The 15,392-nt window shown below is 34.4% G+C and overlaps 1 protein-coding gene across 1 annotated transcript in view; it reads right to left on the reverse strand.

Annotated features, from left to right (window-relative positions):
* Positions 1–12,177, reverse strand: part of LOC101892804 (SEC14-like protein 2) — a 27,039-nt gene extending 14,862 nt beyond the window's left edge. Inside the window, exons 1-2 of the mRNA XM_005186163.4 lie at positions 12,020–12,177; positions 11,273–11,417 (exon numbers count right to left, since the gene is read on the reverse strand). Coding sequence (XP_005186220.1) covers positions 11,273–11,323 — 51 coding nt within the window. The 5' untranslated portion in view covers positions 11,324–11,417; positions 12,020–12,177. The remainder of the gene's footprint in view (positions 1–11,272; positions 11,418–12,019) is intronic.
* Positions 12,178–15,392: the final 3,215 nt, after the last annotated feature.

The following is a 15,392-nucleotide window of genomic DNA, read 5'->3' on the forward strand; positions in this document are numbered from 1 at the left end:
TAATGTCGGTAAAATCATCAAAATACCGAATATTGGGAGGTACCCTTATATGAAAGCTATACGAAGACGTGGGCCTGCATACACAATTTTTTGTCATAGGCTGTAGTTCCAATTACGAATTCTAAATACGAAATTGGAAACAACTTCGGTGAATAATGTCCCTAAAATCGTAACAATTTGGGGGTGGGAGGTACTGTTGTATGTGGACTATACGATATCGTGGACCTACATAAACATTTCTCTTCCAGGGGGTGAAGACTGATCTGTGCAAAATGTTTGCTTCCTATTTTTATCCGTTTCTGACTCTAGCGTGATTACAACAGACAGACGGACGGCAAGGGCTAAAACGTCTTAGAATTCTCAATATACCCTCCATACTATGTATGTATGGGTATAAAAATTATAAATGAGGGGACCTGGATTCAGTATTGGAAAATGTTTGACTTCATTCAGAAAATACCAAAAAGATCGGTTAGAGAATGAAGTTAAACTTTTCAAAATATCATAAAATGGTTGTAACCCGGTATATGTGGGTAAAACTTAAAAGGGAGCCTATATAGACAATCTTAAATACCAAATTTGAAACAATTTCGTGGAAAAATATGGTTGGAATCATCAAAAACCCGAATATTGGTTGGTACTGTTATATGTTCTGACACACATTAAGAACTAAAACCAGTAAAGAAAGTCCTAAAGTCGGGCGGGGCCGACTTTATGCTACCCTACACCACTTTGCTAATTTAGTATATGGGAGCTATATCCAAATCTGAACCGATCTCGATAAAATTTAGCAAATGTATTTCTGAGCTGTATTTTTCCCCAAATATTGTAGTTACAGAGTGCATATTATGGCTGCGGAGGACAAAAATAACAAATCGGATGAAACATATATATGGGAGCTATAGCTATATCCGAACCGATTTTGATCAAATTTGGCATACTTATTTTCAGGCCTAATTTGGTTGTATGTGCAAAATTCCATACTATTCGGGCTGATATTACACGTTTGGTGCACAATAAAAGACAAATCGGACGAAGATATGTATGGGAGCTATAACTAAATTTTTACCGATTATCTCCAATTTCAATAGTGTTCGTCCTTGGGCCAAACAAATGATTTGTACAAAATTTCATCTCAATCGGATAATAAATGCGACCTGCATTTTGTTCAAAAGAATACATGGACAGACGGACGGACAGACGGACTGACATGCATAAATCAACTCAGAAAGTGATTCTATGGAGATCCTCAAAAGTAACTATGGGTCTATTTCGCTTCCTTTTCCATGTTACAAACAAATGCACAAAGACATAATACCCTTACCACTATGTGGTGTAGGGTATAAATACTAAATTTTAGACAAATCCGATAGAAAATGTGGCTTAAATCCTCAAAAAGCTAAATATCTAGAGGCACCGTTATATAGGGGTTATAGGAAAATGTGGACCGATATACCAACTATCCTTGTCACATATAAACGTTTGTGCCAAATTTCAAAGGTATACGTCATAAACGTGACAAATATAATATACGATCCTTTCCCACAGTGGGGAGGTACAATAACATTTTTACATCTGATCTAAGAAAAATTTTCTTTAAAAATAACGACTTAAATCTTCGCAACTTAAATTGTCTGCCTTTTGTACATATTTAAATACTCTAGAGTGTATATTTAAGATAACAATGGTGGGTCTAGGGCATTTTATTCATATATTGTTTGATTCGACATCATTCTCACAAGAAAATAGTTAGAAATAACTTAAAGTGTTGTTGTTGGCTATGGCGTATTATGGCCAAACTATGGTATGGTTATTTGTTGTGATATTGGTGTTTTTGTTTTCAATAGCGAGGTCTCTTCTTTGGCGGCCAAGCAGAATAGCCAAAAACACGCACACACCATTAAACGCTTATGTATGGCTGGGTATAGTCAAAAATATCTGTCTGTGTTATGTTATGAATTTTTAAAACGGATTTTCAACAATTTGGAGAAACGTCGATTTTAGCCATTAAATAGATAACAACAAACAATCTATCATTAAGCGCAGCGGCCATCACATACATTCGAACAAACAAAAAAAAAAACAACAACAATAAAATGTTTACTTCCGTGAACGAATTTTAAAACCCCCCAAATGGTCTAGTATTACCGGCATTGAGGAATATTAGTTTTTTAGCCGTTACTAGTTTCAGAAATACGTTTTTTCTCGAATCATTTTTTGCATGAATGAACAATTGGAGGCGATTGGGTGTTGGGGTGGTTATTTGAAAAAACGTGCAATGACTGGTAAAATTTTCACAAAATAAATAGGTATTATGGCGAGAAAAACAAAAAAACCAAAATAAACAAAGTCAAAATGAAAACAAGTGCCAATATGAATCAGGGTTCGTGCACTTGGATTCGAAGTGTAATTGACTTGGTAGAGAATTTTAATTTTATTAAAACGCACTGATAATATCGGAATAAATAAATGCAATTCATAGCTAAATTACAGGAATTATGTTTTTTTTTTTCAAAATGTGACAATCCAATAAATTATAGACTGTCCTATTAGACTGGAAATTTATAACCGGTTTCAAAGGTGGTATTAATTAGATTTTGCAGCATCTAGGAATTTTTACAAAAATCCATAAATAAAAAATTTTAAAAAATTATAAGAGAATAACGATTTTGTTGCCTTCGCACGTATAAATGTGTTATTAGAACAATATTCACTCTAAACCAGCCCATTATTACCATTAAAATCGTGAGAAAAGTAAAAAAAATGTTTTTTTTTATGATTATAAGATAAAAACAATTAAAAAAACTGTAAATTCGGCCGGGCCGAGCTTTGAATACCCTCCACCATTTGGAACGAATTTGGAAATTTTCAAAAAATAAAATCCGTTAAAAATTCAGTTAATTCAGTACCCGTATGTATATGACGAATATTCAAAGGGGAATTTTGAAAAAAATTCGGTCAATAATGTAGCCAAAATCATCAAAATACCGAATATATGGAGTTACCATTATATGGGGGTTATACCAAAAGGTGGACCTGCACATACAATTTTCTGTCATAGGATGTAGTATCCATTACGAACTTCAAATACCAAATTTAAAGCAATTACGGTGAGTAATACATGGGGGCTATACGAAGACGTGGACCAGAATACAAAATTTTTTTGTGATAGGCTGGAGTCCCCTTTAAGATCTTCCAATACGAAATTTTAAATGATTCAGGTGAGCAATGTCGTTAATATCATCAAAATACTGAATATCGGGAGGTACCGTTATATGGGGGCTATACGAAAACGTGGACCGACATGGCCCATTTACGAACTTAACTTAAATATTAGCCTTCTATCTCCATGCGTTCGAAAGATAGCGTGATTACAGCAGACGGACAGACAGTCCTACAGTCGCTAGATCGTCTTAGAATTACGCTGATCCAGAATATATATACTTTGTAGGGTCTATTGTGAATATTTCGAGGAGTTACAAACGGAATGACAAAGCTGATATACCCTCCATAGAATGGTGGAGGGTATAAAAAAATCATAAAGAGAGTGGGGCCGTTATGTGGGACCATACCAAAACGGGTACCTATATAGACATCTTTATATTACAACAAGTGTTATCCAATACGAGTCTTAAATGCCAAATTTTGAAAAAAAAAAATCGTGAGTGACTAAGATTATCAAAATATCGAATATGTGCGCTATATGAAAACATGGACCTAGATATTCAATGTTCTACCACCGCAGCTAGAAACCATTATGACATACTAATACCAAATCCGTGCAAAATACCATCCATCGATATTAGGTATTTTGATAATCCACCGCCGGAGCTATAACCCATTATGATCTACAAATACCAATTTTTAGACAAATCCGTTGGAAAATGTGGCAAAAATCATCAAAACAACGGAATATCGGGAGGTACCGTTATATGGGGGCTATACCAAAACGTATCTCGTATATATAATTTTCAATACCAACTAAACACAATACAAATTGTTGTGCCAAATTGTTGAAACATAACCTCAAATAATGTGGGCTGTATTGTGATTTCAACAGACGGAAAGACAGAGGGACATCGTTAAATAGACTTCGAATTGTATGCTGATTATGAATATATATACAAAGCTAATATACCCTCCTTTTCAAGGTGGAGGGTATAAGAAAATCATGTAGTGGCGTAAAAACGTGACAATCAGTTTTTCCCTTTTTGAACGATCTATGAATATAGAAATTCATGGTAATCGAGTGCCAAATACTAAATGTGGGTTTATCTCTGCGTTTCGCGAGAATTTTAAAATTGTACATTAACTTCGTAAGGAAAAGGAATGCCCAGAAACATCAACAGACTACACAACTTATTCTAAGTGCTCCAAAAAAGTAGAAATCTCGGATTTTGCCACAAATATTTTCTGTCGATGTAAAATTGACAAGTCTCTTATAATTTCGTTGGTTCATACTTTTCTTTTACAAATTTATAATTTTTTCGCTTTCAATAATTTTTAAATTTGCAAGTTCGTTTACTTCTGTTTCACCAAAAACTTTTCACAACCGCCAAAATTGTAAAAGAAGAAGAAGAAGAGTGTATCAGCTGTTATTGTTTATGCTTCTTCTTATTAGGAGAAAAATATCGGTGTGTTGACATAAGGAGTGTTCGTTTCCTCGATAATTTGAACAATTTTACTGAAAGCTGTTCGCTCATTCATAAGGCCAATAAGTGAGGGCAAAATGAGAGGGAGAGTGAGACAAATTCTTACTGGGAAAACTTCCCCACTAACGCCAGCTGCTCAATAACAAGTCGTTTTGTAAATATACAAACACATATAAACAATCTAATTTTACGGAAAAATAAAAAAATAGAGTGTATTCTTAAAATAAAAGAACCCATTATTCACTAAATATAATCCAACGACCGGTTTTAAAATAGCTTAGAATCAATACATGTGTAAATATTGGATATTTGAACGAAAACAAAATCTTCTTAAATGTATTTATTCAATTACTAGAACCCCAGTTAATGACGATTCGTTTTGTTTTCTTACTAAAAAAAACACATTAACGAGATGTTGTGTTAATAGCAAAATGTGAAAAGGGAATAAAAAAGTAATGGAAGAATTGTTAAGACTTTAATTGGCATTTATTTTTAATCATGAGTAGCGGGCTATTACAGTCATACATGTCAAATTTAAATTACTTCCTAAATATAAATACAAACATACACATGTGTTTATAGAGTATGTATATGGGTATGCATGAAACAAAGAATTCGATTACTCGTGTTGAAGAAATGTAGAATATATATAGGTTTAAATTTGCCCGATATACGTCATCACAAGAGATAAGAAAAATTGTGGTCAGAACTGTAAATATGTGGATGTTCTCTGTAAAGCATCAAGATACAGAAATGTTATCTACATTAAAATTTGATACTTTTGTAGATAAAATCTATTGCTCTAATACAAGTTTCTTTACAATGGTACCTTTATATATATTTCATCTAAGTTTAAGTCCCATTTAATTTCATAATGTTTCACATAGATTTAATATTCATTCTCGAAAATATATATTTTTGGTTTTTCTTACGGCTAAGGGTATCAAATGTTTGACCTTGTCGACCAGAACGTCGTGTTAATTTTTATTATTTGTAATAATAATATTTAATGCCAAATAAGTTAACCTTTGATTTAGCAATTAATTAAATTTCAAATAAAATTGCAATAATTTTGTTTTATAAATTCATTAACATTCCCAACACAAGTACTGCAAGCACTGTTGTCTATTATTTAATTTAATTAAATCCAAAAAATTTTACTTAGGCAAATTTCAGAATATCTCAAGATCTTCAGCGTTAATCTGATTTCTGATATACACTCCGGTTTCTGTGTGTATAATAACTTTGTTCGTGCATTCGTGATACTAGCGGAAAACAATAAGAAGCAAAATTGAAGATAATAGGTGTGTACGATAACGCAATTATTTGCACATATTGCACATATTTGAAAACAAGTGAAGTTAGTAATTTTGACAGTTGAGCTATTGAGAGATTGCAAATTCTTACAAGCAACATTTTCTCATTGATTCCTGAATTATTTTTTATGCTCTCAAGTTTGTCTAGTAAACATTACAACAATTTACTCGTTTAGAAACCCCTTTTTATACCCTCCACCATACTATGGAGGGTATATTAACTTTGTCAGTCCGTTTGTAACTCCTCGAAATACTCATGTCAGACCCAACAAAGTATATATATTCTTGATCAGCGTAAAATTCTAAGTCGATTTAGCGATGTCTGTCTGTCTGTCTGTCCGTTGTAATCACGCTATCTTTCGAATGAATTGAGATAGATGGCTAAAATTTTGCACACATGTTTATTTTTCCAGTAGGCAGGTTAAGTTCGTAAATGGGCCATGTAGGTCCACGTTTTCATATAGCCCCCATATAACGGTACCTCCCTATATTCGGTATTTTGATGATTTTAACGACATTATTCACGCGAATTGTTTCAAATTTGGTTCAAATTCGTTATAGGAACTACAGTCTGTGCCAGAAAATTGTCTGTGCGGGTCCAGGTCTTCGTATAGGCCCCATATATCAGTACCTCCCTATATTCGGTATTTTGATGATTTTAGCGACATTATTCACCGAAATTGTTTCAAAATTGGTATTTGAAGTTCGTAATGCATACTACAGTCTAAGATAGAAAATTGTCTCCCGATATTTAGTATTTTGATGATTATAACGACATTATTCACGGGAATTGTTTCAAATTTGGTATTTGAAGTTCGATATAGGAACTACAGTCTGTGACAGAAAATTTTCTGTGCGGGTCCAGGTCTTCGTATAGGCCCCATATATCAGTACCTCCCTATATTCGGTATTTTCATGATTTTAGCGACATTATTCACCGGAATTGTTTGAAAATTGGTATTTGAAGTTCGTAATGAATACTACAGTCTAAGATAGAAAATTGTCTGTGCAAGTCCATTTTTTCGTATAGCCCCCATATAACGGTACCTCCTGATATTCGGTATTTTGGTGATTTTAACGACATTATTCACGGGAATTGTTTCAAATTTGGTACTTGAAGCTCAAAATGGATACTACACCCTAAGACAGGAAATTGTCTGTGCAGGTCTACGTCTTCGTATAGGCCCCATATATCAGTACCTCCCCATATTCGGTATTTTGACGATTTTAGGTACAATACCCACCGAAATTGTTTGAAATGTGGTATTTGAAGTTCGTAATGGATGCTACAGCCTGTGACAGAAAACTGTCTATGCTGGTCCAGGTCTTTGCACAGCTCCAATTTAACGGCACCTCCTTATATACGATATTTTGATGATTTTAGCTACATTATTTACCGCTTTTTTCAAGTTTCCAATTTGAATATGGTAATGGCTTATGACAAGCAATGCCTATGTATGTCCACGTCGTATAGACCCCAATATGACGGCTATATTCGGTATTTTTAAAATTTTAACAGAATTTTTTAAGGATTTTATTTTTTAAAAATTTCCAAATTCGTTGCAAATGGTGGAGGGTATTAAAAGTTCGGCCCGGCCGAACTTAGTGCTTTTTAACTTGTTTTTCTTAAAACAAGTAAAAAACATTAAGTTCGGCCGGGCCAAACATTTAATACCCTCCACCATTGGGTAAAGAAAACAAATTTTTTTATATGTATGGGGGCCATACAAAAACGGGAACCTATATAGATAATTGTATATTTATATTTGTATTGTAATATGTGCACTATAGGAAAACGTGGACTTCAATATTCAATGTTCTGCCACCGGGCTAGAACTCATTATGAACTACAAATACAGATTTTTAGACAAATCCGTGGGAAAATAGGGCAAAAATCATCAAAATAGCGAATATCGTCAGCTACTGAAATATGGGGGCTATACCAAAATGTGGACCTATTTATACAATGTTTCGCCACCGAATCCGTTATGACCCACAAATACCAATTTTTAGGAAAATCCGTGAAAAATGGCAAAAAATCATCAAAATACCGAATATCGGGAGGTACCTTTATATAGCGGCTATACCAAAACGTGGACCTATATATAAAATGTTTTACCACCGGTGCTGGAAATCATTATGACCTACAAATACTAATTTTTAGACAAATCCGTAGAAAAATGTGGCAAAAAATCATCAAAATACCGAATATCGGTAGGCGGCTATACCAAAACGTGACCGATATATCTCATTATTAATACCAATCATCCTAGATACAATACAAATTATTCTGCCAAATTGTGAAGCTCTACGTCAAATAATGTGTATTGTGATTTCAACAGACAGACAGACACCGTTAAATCGACTTAGAATTTATATACTTTATGGGGTCTTCGACGAATATTTAGGGATGTTCAAGCTGGAGGACATAAAAAGTTTCCAAAGAGGCATGCTTGAGTAAAAAGCAGTGCTTTGTACAATTTTTGATTTCTTTATGTAATTTTATTCCATTTGTAATCTATGTTCTTTTAATAGTTTGTCCTTTACGCTTACTATCAATGACTTCAGGGTGTATAAACGCATAATGCAACAAAGTGAATATAACGAGTACATAAAAATATGCACACAGTTTCGTCACTCAGCCAAATTGAAATTACTTGTGTATCAGACTTGCTTATAATAAATACACTTCCTAGGATTGATATTGCTGTTCGCCGTATACAGTATTCTTAATGTTTCCCATTTCTCGTTAAAAATAGACTAAACTAAGGGTTTGTTATGACCACGTTTAACTATGTAATGTTTCATACATACACATACTTGTATACATATTTATATATGTAAACATGGCGCTGATATAAATATAACCCTCTTCACACAAGATGCCAGTAGAATGTGGATAGGGAACCTAAAAGACTATCAGCGTTAGCACTCCTAGTGGGTGGTTTTTACACATTAGAGATGTATATATGTAACTAAATGTCTGAGATATTAATAAAACTGTAACATATTGTAACTCATTTTCGAGGTTTAAACATTTCTGAATTTAAAACTAAGTTGAAATGGTATAAAGTTCATGTAGGAGAACCAAGAAATACAGAAAATAGAATTGAGAAAACATTGAATACAACATACTACGTCATTGGTAGTTTTATCTTAAAATATGCTGCTATTGCTAATTCTAAGCAAGAAACAGTGGAGAAATCGCAAATAATGTACTCGAATTGCTATGGATTGTGTCCAAATGACAATCGCCTTCCATACCTGGCGCTGAATTCTTGTTCTATGAAAAAATATTTTTTGTATATTTTCTGTGATTATAATTATAATTTAAAGTTCAAAAGGCTAAATATGCCGAAGCATTTGTATCTCTTAAATTCGGACTTGTATTGCCCATTTGATATATATGGGAGCTATATCCAAATCTGATCCGATCTTGATAAAATTTGGCAAAGATATTTCTGAGCTGTATTTCATATATTTCCCTGTATATCGTTGTTACGGAGTGCTTATTACGGCTGTTGGTAACAAATATAACAAATAGGATGAAGCTATAGCTATATCTGAACCGATCTTCACCAAATTTGACATACAAGCATCTAGACTCAATTCGGTCGTAAGTGTCAAATTTCATCCCATTTGGGCAAATATAGACGTTTGGTGCACAATAAAAGATAAATCGGACGAAGTTATATATGGGAGATATATCCAAATCCGAACCCATCTCGATAAAATTTAGCAAAGGCATTTCTGAGCTGTATTTGATATATTTCCTCAAAAATTTCCCCTAAATTTTTACCGATTATCTCCAATTTCAATAGGGTACGTCCTTGGTCCAAACAAATGATTTTTGCAAAATTTCATCTGGTTAGGGCAATAAATGCGAACTGTACTTTGTTTACAAAAATACATGGACAGAGGGACGGACGGACATGCATACATCGACTCAGAATGTGATTCTATGCAGATCATCAAAAGGAACTATGGGTCTATCTCGTTTCCTTTTGCCTGTTACAAACAAATGCACAAAGACATAATACCCTGGCCACCTTCTGGTGTAGGGTATAAAAACAAAGGAACGTATCGCGATTTAATTTAATTTCGATCCCTAATTTAAATTTGGTCAGCCTAAAGTTCTTCTACGAAAAATCCAGCCGATGACTTATGGCAAAAAAAATGCTCTTAAGGTGAGAATACATAAAACGCTTTTATGACTGGCATAAGCTATCGGCTGGTTTCTTCGTGAGGGAACAAAAGAGTTTTAGGTTAACTTAGTTCGGTTTTTGCTCTAAGCTCCTTTGTTCTTTTCCGAAGCCAGTCAAAAAAATGTTTTATGTATTTTCACCTTTATGCATTCTTATCTTTATGTATTTAAGGGTGAGACCATGGTAAAATGAAGAAGGCAAAGTCATTTCAAATTCTAGAGACGACAAAGCCAACTTCTTCGCTGATTGTGGATAAAATTTGACAGAAATATTGATTGGGGTGTTCTCTACTAGTACTATACCTAAAGTAAAAGGTTTGGAAGAAAACACATATTCAGATTGCCCCTTAAGATTAACTCTCAATACGACTTTACATATATCTTTTACTATAATCTCTTATTATAACAGGATGTCTTTTTGTCGTTATGCAATCATTGGGCGCCACAATGGTGTAATGGTCTTAGCATGAAATCTCTGGTTATATCTTCTTAAAATAGGATTTTTTTTACAAATATTGAAACAAATATAACGCTATTCAGTACTACTTGTTCTATAAAAGAGGTTCACCTGTCTCTCCTGTAGTATTTAAAAATAGAATTAATGATTATTTTTGATAATCGCAAATTTGAATTTACTCATAAATTCGGTATTTTAGCGTCAAAAATAAAATAAGGCGGAAACAATTTCCTATTTTTTTTGTTTTACATTAAAAATTTAATTTATATGTTTAATGATTTTTGTCGATAACATTTCATTTCTGTGGTATTTGTATAAAATTATCTTTGGAATGAAACACATTTGAAAAACCTTACCTAGATATTTAAAAATAAAAGTTGATTGCCATTCTGAGTAAATTTCATTCCAAAACAACGTTCTAAACTTTCAGAACACATCTCGTATTCCTTGTTTTTAAACACATACTGACCTACATTACAATTACAACATATTTAGTTGCACATATGTATGTATCTTTTAACACTTCCGAATAATAAATGAATATATGTATATATAACATTCAGATATGTATGCATGTCGATATGTAAAATACTTAGTTCCAAATGCGCTTGTCGATGACAGCACATTCGACGACATTACTTACCTCAGCGAGTGTTTGTTGCTGACTTTCAGTGAGTTCTGGTACCATTGACATTTTCAATTTGCGTTGTTGGATTCTGTGGTGCAATGTTCTGCTGCGATGCTCTGTGTTGTTGTTGTTATTGGCAATGAATCGAATAGCTATCTACCTGCAGGTAAATAATTAATTTTGGATAAGTTGCCTGGTTGAATGATTGACAAAAGTAGGACCATCAAATAAATATGTATATATATTTTGAGATTTTTTCCAAGACGCGAAAATAACAACAAATCGATATCTAGAAGTGCGAACTTAACACTAATCGCACAATATGTTCCGCTCTGGCTGGCTGTTATGTAGGTTCACTGTATGAGATCAAATGGTTGAGATAAATCGATTTGCCTGCTTGTTTGTTTCATACACAGTTCAATCGTAAATTAACTCAAGTGCTTGTGGACTTATTCTATGGAATTGGGCACTTTTATAACTTTCTTTTTATGGCAAGTGAAATTGAGGAACAAAACAACACCACTTTTTCATGCCCTTGTAATGTTTAATCATGAATTAGTATGTTAATGTTTCGAAAGCAAACAAACATATAGGCTGACGCTGGGCGGACTCAGCAGACAATTGTCGAAGCTAAAATACAGCCCAAGAATATCCAGTGTCAGAAAATATTTGCTAAATAGCCAAATATTGTGGTTTGCCTTCAAAAGTTTGTTTTTGTTTTATTCTTCAGTTTATTTTTTTCTGTCGTTCACACACACTCACACTTCTCTATTTAATACGGCTGATGTTGAACGTACAACAGCTGGGCAATTAAAAGCAAATTTAGTTTGTATTGCAAGCGATGTTTCAATGCACGCGGCTATTCTACAACTGGTCGGAATACCCAGTTCTTCGTTATATTAAAACTCTTTTCCATACTGTGTGTGGAGCAACCATGCATGGGGCTCCATTCGAAGTCGCCGGGCCGAGGGAGAACCATGTGATAAGCGGCTGAGTAGGGTTTCTTTCGTATTTTGTGAGATAAAATCTCTCTCCTCTCTCTTGTTCACGTTTCGATGGCAGAGTACGTGGTGGTATTTTGTTATGGCCAAAAAAGTATTCTCCACTCAAAACAGCTGTTTTCGTTAGTCATGCAAGTCATAAAATGGGAGGATTGGGGGCTTCATTTAGTTGGTGTGTTTGTGCCCATGACTGTGTGGTAAACAAAATAAATAAAATGAACAATAAAATATAGTCAGCTGTTTTAATTTGTTTGTTTTGCTTTATTTCTGTCGTTGCCACAATTTTTACTATCGAGTTTTAGGTACGCAAGTCTACAAATTTTAAGCACGTCATCCATGTGGTAAATTGTCAAAGCCCAGCGAAATGTTTTGAGTGTTTTCTACTTCGTTAAGGTTCGGGTACATAAGCAGTTTTAAGTCTTCGACGTGGTAGAAGAACCCAGGGGCATCAACGCTTGATATATCAAAATGTTAATATGTTTTCTTTTTTCAAAAATAAGAAGATTGTTATCTGTTTTCTTATACAACACCAATCGGAGGTTGTTATGATATGCATTTTAAAACTATTTTAACGAATTTGAATAGGTTTTCATCCAAAATATTCAATTTCATAATTGGTTTGACAGTTCATTGTCCAATCAGCTGTGTCGATGCGTTCAACTGTATTCCACCATGATATACAAACAGAATAGCGCTTTTATACTATTGGCGTAATAGATTTAGGCCAGTTAAAAGTTATGTATGACTAGGACAGTGTTGGCTTGTTTGTTCGGGATACCATAGTATTTTGTTGCTGCAAAACGGAGGTAAATTAGGCAAAAAACAAGTGAACTGATGAGATTTGGTGGCTCTTTCCGAAACCTAGGTACAGGGTTGCCCATATTCGACGGACCCATGTTTTGTTATGCGACTTGTGTGCTGTGGAGCGCTGTCTTGTTGAAACCAGAACTGCCTCATTCGCTTTCGACGAATAATTGGCATCACAAAATTGGTCATCATGTCGCGATAACGCTCCTGATTGATGATAACAGCATGACCATTTTCATTTTGGAAGAAAAACGGCCCAATGACCGTTTTCGCACTAACGCCGCACCGAACTGTGACTTTTTCGTCGTGAAGAGGCATTTGAGGATTTTCAGTGGCGTAAAAACGGCAATTTTTTATTTCAGAGCGCTCGCGTGGCATGTATTGGTTCATAGTAAAAATCTGCTTGGACTAACGCTTCAAACGCGGTATGTCATTAAGCGATGTGACATCTCTGTCAAAAGTTATGGCGTTGCCAGATGGGTCCGCCGAATATGAGCAATCCTGTATTCCCTGCCTTACCCCACTAATAAACAAACATCGTTATGTAGGACTAATAAATAATTTTTTCGTTATTACAAGTTTCATTTAAATATGAATTGTCCGATAAGCAAAAGGTCAGGCTATCTTCCTTTTATCTGTTAACGCAAAGTTTACTGAATTAATGTTGCCATATTTTATATTGATAATATGACAATAACAGCAAAATACATAAAACTAGTAAAAAAGCAGTAAGTTAGGCCTGGCCAAACTTTAAATACCCTCGACCATTTAGAACGAATTTGAAAATTTTCGAAAAAGATAACATTCGCCAAAAATTCTGTTAACATTTTAAAAATACCGAATATAGCCGTTATATCAGGGCCTGTACGACGTGCACCTACATAGGCATTGTTTGTCACAAACCATTACCATATTCAAATTCGAAACTTGAAATAAACGGTGAATAATGTAGCCAAAATAATCAAAATACCGTACATAGGGAGGTACTGGTATATGGACCCTATGCGAAGACCAGGACCTGCATAGACAATTTTCTGTCACAAGCTGTAGCTTCCATTACGAACTTAACGACTTACGACATCTCAAACAATTTCGGTGAGTATTGTACCTAAAATCGTCAAAATACCGAATATAAGGAGGTACTGATATATGGGGCCTATACAAAGACCTGGACCTGCATAGACAATTTTCTGTCACGGATTGTAGTTCCCATTACGTAATTTGAAACTACTACGGTGAATAACGACGCTAAAATCATCAAAATACCGAATATAGGCTGTAGTATCCATTTCGAACTTCAAATGCCAAATATGAAACAATTCCGGTGAATAATGTGTCTAAAATCATCAAAATACCGAATATCGGGAGGTACCGTTATATGGGGGCTATATGAAAACGTGGACCTACATGGCCCATTTACGAACTTAACCTAAACTTAAGCCTACTGGCAAAATAGACATGTGTGCAAAATTTTAGCCTTCTATCTCAATTCATTCGAAAGATAGCGTGATTACAACAGACAGGCGGACAGACAGACACACAGACAGACAGACGGACATGGCTAAATCGTCTTAGAATTTTACGCTGATCAAGAATATATATACTTTGTTGGGTCTAAGATCATTATTTCGATGAGTTACAAACGGAATGACAAAATGAATATACCCTCCATAGTATGGTGGAGGGTATAAAATTGAATTGAATATTTATTTCACGAAATTAATTACAAAATCGTTTTGTGTTTTTATAAACTGAAATGAAGATGCCACTGTTAAAAATTCGGTGACTACCAGTTACACTTATGTTTTATTGCCATATATCTGAAAAAATGCACCTATTTTAAGGAAATGATGTAATAATGAAAACCGATAATGTGAACGTTACTCTTTACTTTTTCAAAAGGGATAACAAAATTGAATTATAAAGAAAATATATGAGAACGGTCCCTAGAGGGTTAACACGCAGACCTTGGACATTCTACAGGACTCAGCACCACTAAATGAGGTTCCTCGCTTCATTTCCAGCGCACAATGGCCACCAAAATCTCCGGATACCAATCCGTTGGACTACTGTGTCTGGAGCATTTTGGAAAGAAAGGTTGGCACTTAAAAATACCGAAGTGTCGATTAACTCAAGCAATTGCTTCGCCGGGAAGGCTATAATTCGTGCCAAAGGTGACCAATTCGAACAAATCTAAACTTATTCTAAAATTTGATGCTATTTCCGACATATTTTGCTTTCATTCAATGAAATTAAAAAAAAAATGTAAAAATTATGGCGTTTGACTTTGTTGACATTTTTTATCCCCCTATTGTATTTTTCGGCAC

Source organism: Musca domestica, unplaced genomic scaffold (assembly GCF_030504385.1).
Source record: "Musca domestica strain aabys unplaced genomic scaffold, Musca_domestica.polishedcontigs.V.1.1 9, whole genome shotgun sequence".
NCBI classification, from domain to species: Eukaryota; Metazoa; Arthropoda; class Insecta; order Diptera; family Muscidae; genus Musca; species Musca domestica.